Source organism: Caloenas nicobarica, chromosome 28 (genome assembly GCF_036013445.1).
Source record: "Caloenas nicobarica isolate bCalNic1 chromosome 28, bCalNic1.hap1, whole genome shotgun sequence".
NCBI lineage: Eukaryota > Metazoa > Chordata > Aves > Columbiformes > Columbidae > Caloenas > Caloenas nicobarica.
In genome coordinates, this window is record NC_088272.1 from 2,382,646 (window position 1) to 2,393,879 (window position 11,234).

At 49.2% G+C, this 11,234-nt stretch overlaps 1 protein-coding gene across 1 annotated transcript; it reads left to right on the forward strand.

Annotated features, from left to right (window-relative positions):
- The first annotated feature begins 10,250 nt into the window (after nucleotides 1–10,250).
- LOC135999529 (olfactory receptor 6E1-like) lies at nucleotides 10,251–11,234 on the forward strand. Its single transcript, XM_065653099.1, has one exon. It carries the CDS (start codon nucleotides 10,251–10,253, stop codon nucleotides 11,232–11,234), a length of 984 nt encoding a protein of 327 aa, XP_065509171.1.

Below are 11,234 nucleotides of genomic sequence, written 5' to 3' on the forward strand. Positions count from 1 at the left end.
AGGTGCTTCTGCTGTGGAGAGGATGCTGTGTGGGTCAGGGCTGCTCACAGCTCCAGATCACCCCCAGGATTTTTCCAAGTGGATGCCTCAAAGAGGAGATCAATGCAAGGATTACCAGACAGATAGGGAGCTTTCCTGAGCCTTCCTTTTCAGTTTTCTATCCCGAGGGTTGGGGGGTGCAGAAAAGGATAAAGTGAAAATGAGCTCTCATGCTTAAACAACTCACTGAGACTCCTGAACTGCAACTCAGAGTCATCAGTACATCTGCCAGAAGCCTCAGAACATCCCTTCAGCTGCTGCTCTGCCTGTGCACAGCACCAGCATCACATTGGCTATACCCGTCAGTCTTACTCTGACCTGTCCTTTTCCCCAGTCTGCAAACAGGAAGATGCCCCCAGGCAGTGCCCTGTGAACAGGCAGGATCTGTAGGGCCAGGGTGAGGGCACAGAGGGTGGGATGGGGTCTGTGAGTGCTGACAGGGAAGAGACATGGACAGGGAAACACCTCCCAGGAGGAGAATCTCCAGGCAATAGGGAAATGAGCAGAAATGAGAGGTAACTAAACTCAGAATTGTTATGGGAGGCAGAACAAAGAAAACTCCGTATGATCCCCGCAGTGCAGATCCCTCCTGTGAGCAGCCGCCTCGCCTCCTCTCCCACCCAGCAAAGCCTCTGCCCTCAGGGCCGGGGGCTCCAAGGCATGAAGCAGCTCCTGTGCAGCCAGAGCTCCAGTTCCCTCTGCAGAGCACAGGGGCTGAGAGCAGCTGCCCGGCAATGCTGGTGTGTGGGAGGTGGCTGCACAGCTGGGGAAGGGTGACGCTGTCTGAGTGCCCGGCTGCCTCTGCCCTGGCCTCTCTCACACCCACCCTCACCGCAGTTTCCTTCTTGCTCCACTGCTCTGGGTCACTGTTGGTGTGATCTGGTTCTTGCTGTCAGGCTCTCTGGGGATGGGAGTTTCAGCTGCCGAGTCACAGCCTGATCTTGTGGGTCCTTTCCTGCAGCTGTGTCCATGGTAACACGTGTCCAGCTTTCCTCTGACCTGTGGGGCTGTGGGCAATGCAGTGTGTGGGGCTGGGGAATGAGCTGAGTCTCCCTGAATCAAATGCCATCATTAGGACCCTTGGCTGTCTCTTTGAGTGTTTTTTTTCCAAGCTGTGGGCTTCCCTCCAGGATGTAAACCTGTCCTATAGCACTTCAGCATTATCTGAATTCCCCACGGAGAAGTGCAGAGATGCTATGATGGAGGAAATGCTGTTTGGTTTGTGAAATGAGCCGTGTGTGTCCTGGGATAGAAGTGGGGAGCTGAGACCTTAGGAAAGGGTGAGACATGTCATGGTCTGAGGTGGGTCCCTCTGCTCTCAGCAGTGCCTGGTGGCTTTTCAGGGTAACATGGCAGTGTGATCAGCCTCCATCTCAGAAAGGTGCCAGCCCAGGGCAGCTGGAGCAAGACAGAGGGACAGAGCAGCTGCCCTCACTCTGCACTGACCCACAGGCATCCTCTGGTCTCGCAGGACTCGCTCTGTTCTCCCTGAGTGCAGCAGAAATGCTGAGGGTTTCTGACACCGAAGAACACTACCTGGGGTGGGAGGGCAGAAGGAGCTGTAGAAACGCCAAACCTCTCAAACTCAGTTTCTCAGCCCTGCGGGTACAGATGCTGACAGTCCCTTCTGCAGCAGGAGCGGTTCCATCTGACAAAGCTGAACCCCAGGACTGGCCCCGGCCCCACCCATCACACAGGGTCAGGCTGACTCATCAAGAGCCCCTGGGCAGAGACCCTGCTCTTCATTGCACACTCATCAAGCACCGACCAGGGCTCCAGTCAGGATGTTCTCCTGGAAAAAGAAAAGGGTTTTTTTGTGGGAGGGTCTGTGGGAAATGGCTTTGGTTTTGCCCAGAGAAGTCTCCCCTAAATTGTCACTACCTTTTCCTCCTATGACAGTGCTTATGCTTAGATACAGCAAATGTCCAACGGCAGCTCCATCACCCAGTTCCTCCTCCTGGCGTTCACAGACACACGGGAGCTGCAGCTCTTGCACTTCTGGCTCTTCCTGGGCATCTACCTGGCTGCCCTCCTGGGCAACGGCCTCATCATCACCACCATAGCCTGTGACCAGCACCTCCACACCCCCATGTACTTCTTCCTGCTCAACCTCGCCCTCCTCGACCTGGGCTCCATCTCCATCACTGTCCCGAGGTCCATGGCCAATTCCCTCTGGAACAGCAGGGCCATTTCTTATATGGGATGTGCTGCCCAAGTCTTCTGCTTTGTCTTTTTCATTTCAGCAGAGATGTATCTGCTCACTGTCATGTCCTACGACCGCTACGTTGCCATCGGCAAACCCCTGCACTACGGGACCCTCCTGGGCAGCAGAGCTTGTGTCCACATGGCAGCAGCTGCCTGGGCCACTGGGTTTCTCAATGCTCTGCTGCACACGGCCAATACATTTTCACTGCCGCTCTGCAAGGGCAATGCTGTGGAGCAGTTCTTCTGTGAAATTCCTCAGATCCTCAAGCTCTCCTGCCCAGATGCCTACCTCAGGGAAGCTGGGCTTCTTATATTTGGTGCCAAGGTATTCTTTGTATGTTTTGTGTTCATCATACTGTCCTATTTGCAGATCTTGAGGGCTGTGCTGAGGATCCCCTCTGAGCAGGGACGGCACAAAGCCTTTGCCACGTGCCTCCCTCACCTGGCCGTGGTCTCCCTGTTTGTCAGCACTGGCACGTTTGCCTACCTGAAGCCTCCCTCCATCTCCTCCCCATCCCTGGACCTGGTGGTGTCTGTTCTGTACTCAGTGGTGCCTCCAGCAGTGAACCCCCTCATCTACAGCATGAGGAACCAGGAGCTCAAGGATGCCCTGAGGAAACTATTTCAATACTCACTGCTTTAGGTTACTAAGGTTCACACTATGTCACTAGTGCTGCAAGAGAAATAGCCAGGACTAACTTTTCTTCTTATGTGTCTATATTTTTCCATAGTGCTTTTGCTGGGCTTTGTTTCTTGGTTCATGGCTGTAATAATATAATTCTTGGCCTCCTGCGTGTCTTTCCTTGAACCAAAGACCTCATGTACATATCTATATGCGCTCCTTAGTTTTTGATAAACTCAATAAATGAAGCAGCAGAAACCAATTTGTCTCAGGTCCCACGTCTTCACAATCCTCTGGAGCTGGGGGAGCAGCCCCAGGATGCAGGAGGGTCCAGGAGGCAAATGCTGCCCCATGGAGGAGCAGCCCTGGTGGCCTTGGGGCTGCCCATGGGCAACTCAGTGGTCGTTCCCTCTCTGACACCTGTGAATTCGGGCTGCTGCTTCACTTGATCCATGGGCAAGGGCAACAGCAGGATGCAGCAGGACACATCCCTTGTTGTCTGTTGACAGTGGAGATGGTGAATGGTCACGGAGATATGCACCGTCCCAGTCCATGATGAGGCAGAGGACAATCCTCCCGGAGAGGAATCTGGAGCTGCCCGAGAGCCCATGAGATACACACGGACCGGCTGTGCCTGAGGTGGGCAGTGACAGGACCCCACAGAGTGAGACATGGCCCAAGGTAGAGTCATCAAAGGCAAAGCACTAAATGCAGGTATCTGCAGGGAAACAAAGATGGACACAGACAGTCTGATACAGACCAGCTCCAACAGGCAACAGCGCCCTCACAGCCACCACACCAACAGCAGCGCTTACACAACCATGAGCAACAGAACTGACCCTGTCCTGTTGCCCCTCTCAGACTGCTCTGGTGTGAAGGTTGCACGAGTGGTCCGTGCATCCTGGGCAGAACTTATGCACTGTCTCACACGCTCCTGTGTTCCCCCAGCTGTGGACCTGGGCTTTGTGTTTGCCCAGACTCAGAGATATTACCCATTTGGCCATTCCACCCTGGGTGTCTTCATATCCTGGTGTCCTCCTCCTCCTTGCTACCCTCACTTAGAATTGACCAAAACCACACGCAACAGTGAACCCGCTCACACAGCAAATAGCCAGGAGGGGACTTTAAGAAATGTCGTAGTTTAACCCTGGTCATCCGCCCAGCACCACACAGTCGGTCGCTCACTCCCCCACAGCAGGATGGGGGGAAGGATAAGAAAAGTAAAAGAAAACTCGTGGATTGAGATAAAGAGGAGGAAAGTGATAAGAGGAGGAAAATGAGGGGGCAGCAGCCAGCGGTAGCCAAAAGAGAGAGTTTAATAGGTAAACCAAAAGCTGTGTGTGCAATCAAAGAAAAATGAGGAATTCACCCGCTGCTTTGCGTTCGCAGGTGGGTGTTCAGCCATCTCCAGAAAATCAGGGCTCCATCACACATAGCAGTTACTTGGGAAGACAAATGCCATCACTCTGAGTGTTCTCCCCTCCCTTCTCCTCCCAGATTTTATTGCTGAGCATGACTACATATGGTATGGAAGACCCCTTTGGGCAGTTGGGGTCAGCTGTCCCAGCTGCGTCTCCTCTCAATTTCTTGGACACCCCCTGCCTCCTCTCACTTCTCAGCGTGAGAAGCTTAAAAGACCTTGATACTGTGCAAGCACTGCTCAGCAATGACTGAAATATTGGGCTGTGATCAACACTGTTTCCATCACAGATTTAACACACAGCCTCGTACAAGTGACTATGAAGATAAGTAACTCTACCCCAACTGAAACCAGCCTAATAAGCAGGACAGACCATGGTGATGAGGCAGGGGGTTTGGCCAGACCAGCACTGACCAGCCACTTCCCCACGGGCAGCTGGTCCCTCGAATCCCTCTCCTCCCCACTCTTCCACAGGCTGCTTCTTCCACAGTCCACCTTGATCCCTCCCTTTCTCTGCCCGAGTCTCTTCCCCAGTTCACAACTATCATCAGTTACTTTTTCCCCAATGGTCTCAGGTTTTCTCCGTTTGTACTCAAGTTTGATAGTTTGGATGCCATTGTCCAGGTCCTCTGGGACTTCAGTGGCATCACTGGTGGCTCCCCCAGTTCAGATGGAACTCCGCCTGCAGCTCCCAAGGGCCTCTGGTCTCCTGCAGGTTCTGTGCTCATGGCTGGACAGTGACTGCAATCCTGAGAAATTTCAAATCTTATGAGAACCTTTAAATCAACTTAAATGATTGAGTACATTCAGTAAAATGTCTGAGCTTTTCCCTTGATTTCTAACTGAGAATTTTTCAGGATGTGTATTAACAGCAGGAGAAGAAAAATTGATTTTTCCTTGTCTTTGCATCACCAGTACTGTATCTCTTACTCCGTGTGTTTCATCTCCCTCACATTCCAGTTATTTCCTCCTGGCCTGAAGAAATTCACCATGTCTTTTAATTGTGTTTATATTTATAATTTCCATCTATCTCTCAAAAATATTTATTGCATGGTTCTCCCTTCTGGAAGGTGGAACCCATTGGAGCCAGCTTGGACTTGGCATAGAGCTGAGGCCTGTGTTTTATCTTTTTGATGATCTAATCACATTTGAATTTGTGTGTTCAAAACCAAGCAAAACCTTTTTGTGCCTGTTTGCAGCCAGTTCTCTAATGAGAGCAGGTGGAAATTCATGGAAAGGGGCTTTAAGGTCCGATGACAGAAATAGTGGTGTTGGGAGGTGAGGAGCAAGGTTGTCCACACAGTGTCAGACCTCAAGGGACTACTTTTCCAATCTGTCCAGACCTCCTTAGGAGACAGCCTGGATCAATATCAGTTAGAAAATGCTGGTATCATCTCTTCCATAAACTGAAAAATAATTAAAATTTCCTTAAATATGAAAATAACAACTATTAAGTGCTTATAGAAATCTTTAACTAGACTCCTAAGAGCTCTCTAATTTACTGTACAAGCCTTGAAGACTTTAAAAACATCATGGTAGAGATACGGATCCTTAGGGCTTTCTCCACTTTTATGAGCCCCATGGTACATTTGGTGCTGAGTCCATGAACCTCAGATACTGAGACTGAAAAAACCTCTCAAGGACGTAAAGTCAGAAGCAAATGCCAAAGTGTCTGGGAGCGTTACTTGGCCCAACTGACGGCAATTACCAACAAACTCTCCTGATGGAGTCGTTAGAGCAGATACTTGGAGGCCATGATGGCAGATAGGCAAAGGTCACGTACAGACGGTTCTGATGCTGAGAAAACCTTTGGTTCGATTTATGAGGCAGAAAGGCCAAGCCCTCAGCCCAGCCCCCGGGAAGGCAGATCCTGTCCCTCCTGCGTGGCTCTTCCTGGGGCAGTGGGATGTGGGTGTGATGCTGAGTGAAGAACAACAGCCTGACACCTCCCTGTGGGGCTGCGATGAGGCCCCTGTGCCATGAGGACGTGTCTCCTCGCAGGTCTGTGGCAGAGACAACGGCCATGGCCAAGTGGACAGAGATCTCTGTTCTGTGGGTGCCTTCGCGCCCTACCAGAGCCCTTGGCCATCTCCACCACCACTGTCCCACACCTGCCCCTCTCTCCCCATGGCTGTAGACACCCATCTCTTCCCCACCTTGCTCTCGCCATGGCATTTCCATACTTCACTGATGTCTTTCCACCCTCCCTGGCTGTTCCGTGAAACACAAAGCCATGGGCTGATCGCAGACTCCCTCTGGGTGACCTCTTGCACCACAGTGCAGCCCTCAAGTGACATTTTTATCTCCTCATGCCCTGTCTCCACATTCTAAGCCGCACTTTGCAGCAGATTTTCTCTTTCTTCTGCTCTTTCCCATTATCAAGCAAAGTTCCATGATCTCAGAATCCACCCTTAAAGTCTTTGACCCAGCCCGTCAGCCTGCTTGTGGTCTCTCAGCTGACCAGAAAGAAGTATCCTCACCATGATCTTCCAAGCCACACACCTGCTGTTGGCCTTTCAGCTTCCTGGACAAGACTAAAGGCATGTGCCTGCTGCAGATAAAAGTAAAACGATTGTCACCCTCCAAGCCCATGCACCTGCTGGTGGTCTTTCTCTGACTGCCAGGTGCATCTCCATGCCAGTCCTGCAAGGCGCTACGGCAGCAGAGACCTTGCAAACAACATTCAAGCTACGTGCATGTTGGTGGTTTATCAGTTCCTTAGGCACAGCTTCAAGGACACGCACATAGACCAGTCATGTGCCTGAAGCTGGCCTACCAGGTACTCAGGTGGAAGTGACCTCACAGCCATGTGCCCCTTGCTGGCCCATGAGTCCCTGAGGCACCATAGACCTGGTCCCAGCAATCCTGCCCATCTCCTCCTTGGGCCTGACAGCTGGTCAGGTACCTGTAACCTCACATCCCTCTTCAGATGCCCCGTGGCTGCTCCAGGATAACCCTGGCTTGCCCCAAGGGGCCAAACTGCTGAAGTTGGGTAGGGAGAGGGGTTGGAGGTGATGGGGGTTGAGCATGGGAATGAGAGCTCTGGGGATGAGGTGTTCAATTCAGGGATTAAGGATTAGAGCTCGCTGTTCTGGGTTAGGATTTAGGCATCTAGTAATCTGCTTAGGTGTGTGGTTAGTGTCAAGGGTATGAGCTAGCTTTGTGAGTTAAGGGGTTTTTTAGGGTTGTGATGAGGCCTAATGTTAAGGCTGGTAATTTAAGGTTAGGGATACAGGCTAGGGATTAAAATGAGTAAAAGCGTAAGACTAAGAATAAGGGGTTATGGGCTTGGGATTTGGCTTAGAGGTAAATTTTGAGGTTTGGGTTTAAAGTAGTGCATTACTGTCAGGGTGAGGACTAGCATTTAGGGGTAAGGTTAGAGTTTAAGATTACTGCTTAGAACACAGGTAAGGGCCTAACATGAATGTTTTCACAGTCAATGTCACGGCAGCATCACCATTACCTGAAACTCTCCAAATCTTTCATCTCTGTTGGCCAAGCCATTCTTTCCTCCCCCACATCTCCAGTCTCTCTTGTCCCAGTTCCCCTTGACCTTCCCAAATCTGTCATCATCTTGGGAGCAGCTTTGTGATGGCCTTCATGACCTCTGAGTATTTGCCTTCCTGCTGCTGGTCAGCCAGTTCCTGTGACAGAAGTGACCTCACAGCAGCATCCAACGGGACACAATGGGCTGCTGTGCTGCTGAGGTCCCTGCTCAGCCCACCCAGCAGCCCTGCACCACCCCTAAGGTCCCCTACCTCAGCTCACGCCTACCAGCTTGTGCTGCAGAACAGCTCCCATAGGTCCGGGGAGACTTTTCCCAGTCCCACATGGTGCTTCAGCTGCCCCAGGGTATGTTGGTGGTAGTGGCCACCTCTGTGCAAACAACTGAATCAACCCCTGAACGGAGACTTTAGGGAATAGTTGATCCCTCTGCAGAAAAGACTTCAGTGTAATAGCTGAAAAAGTCTTCCTTTCCACAACTGCTAGTATTTTTAAACTAATTTCTGTGAAAGTCTTCATAGTCAGTTTGTTTGTTTGTTTTGAGACTACCATGGGCAAGTGTCAGCAAGCTAATTAAACACTGTATCTCTATATGAATGTTTTTATGCAGCCATTTCCCAAAATACATTGCCTACCAATGGTTTGAGTTGGGAAACACTGTTCAGAGGATCTTCTCAATTTGTATTGGCACATTTTGTATCTCTACTTCTTTCCCTCTGTCTCTTTTACTTCCTTGCCTATTCTTTGAAGAGCTCTCTGAGGAAAAGATTCATTGAATTATGGAATCCCATAGATTGGGAGAGACTCCCGTGCAAGGATCTTTGCAAGAGTGTCTTCAACTGGATCAAGTGAGGCTCCCTGTACAACAGTTCTGCTGAGTTCTTATAATTGGCCAGCCTGTTGTCCTGCACATCCTCTCTGGCATGTGCAAGCAAGTTAAGTAATTACTGTTTACTCAATTTTATTCAGTTTTGCAGGAGAAACTGCTACAGGGATCTCTGAAACAGTCAGATTCTTCACCCAGGATGTTAATAACTACCTGTATGCACAGGAAACAGGCCCAGGCACAGCAGGATCTGCCCGTCTCCAGCACTGTCTGGAATCCCACCTGGAGAAATCCCACACGAGTCAGGCCAACATTTCATTTGAAGGTGACTAATTTTTGCTTATTTTGGAGGTGGATGATAATTGAAGGAGGTTGACTGAACTCAATCACTTGGTTTCAAGTTGATCCATTGTCTCAGACCAGTTTCTGCTGCTGTCTCTGTGGACGATGAGATGGGAAAGTCCTTGGAGCACCCAGGTGACTAATGACTGAAGAGCTCTGCTTGCACACCCGCACAACTTTGTTTCACCGCCTCAAACCCACCATCTCCTCCTCTCCCTCTTCTCCCTTTGCATTTTGAATTATTCTGGTTTTGGAGCCGTCTGCTCTACTCCTTTCTATGTCTGAAAACAAATGGAAAGATGAAGGGATAAACACCAGTCTTTATTGTATATGTGGGATTTTTTGGTCCTTCTTTCTCCTACATGTGTAGTTTGATTTAAAAAACAAAATAAGTTTAGGAATGGGAGATTTGAGACTTGAATAGTGAGTTTCATCTGCTTCACAACAGGTGCCTGTGAGAATTTGTTTTCCCAAGGCTCCCTGTATAATCAATGGAGAGAGGAGAAAACTCTCAAGGCTGGGTCCTCCCAACCTATAGCTGGCACGCAAAAGAAAAGTTACAGATCTCTTCCAGTCACTATTCTCCTGGTCTGCGTTTAGGTCAGCATATTTGATAGTAATAGCAATGAGCAACTGTTTGGAAGTAACTGCATTTCAGTGCAGATGGATGTCAGATGAGACCGGGTGGAACCATAACTAAAGAAGATGAGTTATATTTGGTCCCTATTCTGCCCTCCCCTCCCCTTTCCTGAAGAAACAGAGAGCACAAAGCTGTGGAAGAAAGCACGGGATTACAAAAGAGATGCTTGATACTGCTTATTCTGAAATCAGTAGATACTCAGGGATTCCTAGTCCAAAAAGGCAAGTACTGAAACATAGAAAGAAAAGCTTACAGCATACATTTGATTTGATTTGATTTGATTTGATTTGACTTGATGTAATAGTTTGGCATTTGTGCAATAGAAGAGATGACTTAGGCACATAGGTGTGACAGATGTTTGGAAAAGACCTGTGTGCATTTGGAATTTGCCAGGAATGGGATAAAATAGCTAACAGACTTTAAAATTCTCTGTTTTGAAGGAAAAATTCTTTCTGAGTGTTTGAAAAATATAGAAAGAAGACAACAAATTCTCAGAACTCCAAATGAAATTTGATGCAGAAATATCAGGGTATGAGAAGTGGTTGAAGTCCTCTATCTGTGTACTATAGGAAGACTGCAAGAAAGGAAAGAAGCAGAGAGTTTTGGGGAGCCCTTCACCCAGACTGTGGAATTATCACACTTGGTTTTTGCCATGTTCCTGTCTCAGCATGACGAACCGAAATTCAACGTGGGCTCAGAAAATGAAACTGCAGTTACTGAGTTCATCCTAGAGGGTTTCTCAGGGCTTGATCAAAGACTACAGCTCTTACTCTCTCTGGTCTTTCTGCTCATATACCTGACAACAGTGGTGGGGAACGCCACCATCATTTTCCTCGTATATGCGGATCACCGCCTTCAAACCCCCATGTACTTTTTCATTGGCAATCTGGCCTTCCTGGAAATCTGGTTTACATCCTCCACAAGCATCAAGTTGGTTGTGATCCTGGGTTCTGGGAGGAGAACAATCTCACTAAGCAGCTGCTTTGCCCAATCCTATTTCTATTTTGCCCTGGGCTGTACAGAGCTTATTCTACTTGTTGTCATGTCCTTTGACCGCTATGTTGCCATCTGCCAACCTTTGCATTATGCTGCCATCATGAAGCCTCAGCTCTGCATCCACCTGGTTGTTGCTACTTGGGTCACAGGCTTCACACTCTTCAGTTACCGCCTGGTCATCCTCTCCCAGCTGACTTTCTGTGGCTCAAATGAGATCCACCACTTTTTCTGTGACAACTCCCCCTTATTCAAACTGTCCTGCTCTGACACCAGCATGCTTTGGAAAATAGACTCTGTTTTCATATCATTTGTCATTCTGGGTTCCTTATGTTTAACTCTGGCATTTTACATGTGCATCCTTTTCTGTATTCTACATCTTCCAGCAGCCTCTGGGAGGAAAAAAGCTTTTTCCGTATGTTCTTCCCATCTCACCACCTTGGCAATTGCATACGGGAGCTGCATTGCTCTCTACGTGTGTCCTTCAGTAGGTGTTTCCTTGGAGAACAGCAGATTTGTAGCGTTGCTGAACACCGTTCTGTACCCCTTCTTAAATCCATTCATCTACAGTCTCAGAAACAAGACTGTGATACTGGCCCTGAATGAAGCCGTTGCCCGTACAAGAACACAGCTTTTCCCCTAA

What these genes read in the sequence shown, in the direction of transcription:
- LOC135999529 (XM_065653099.1), top strand. Translation starts at nt 10,251, where the DNA reads ATGTTCCTGTCTCAGCATGACGAACCGAAATTCAACGTGGGCTCAGAA.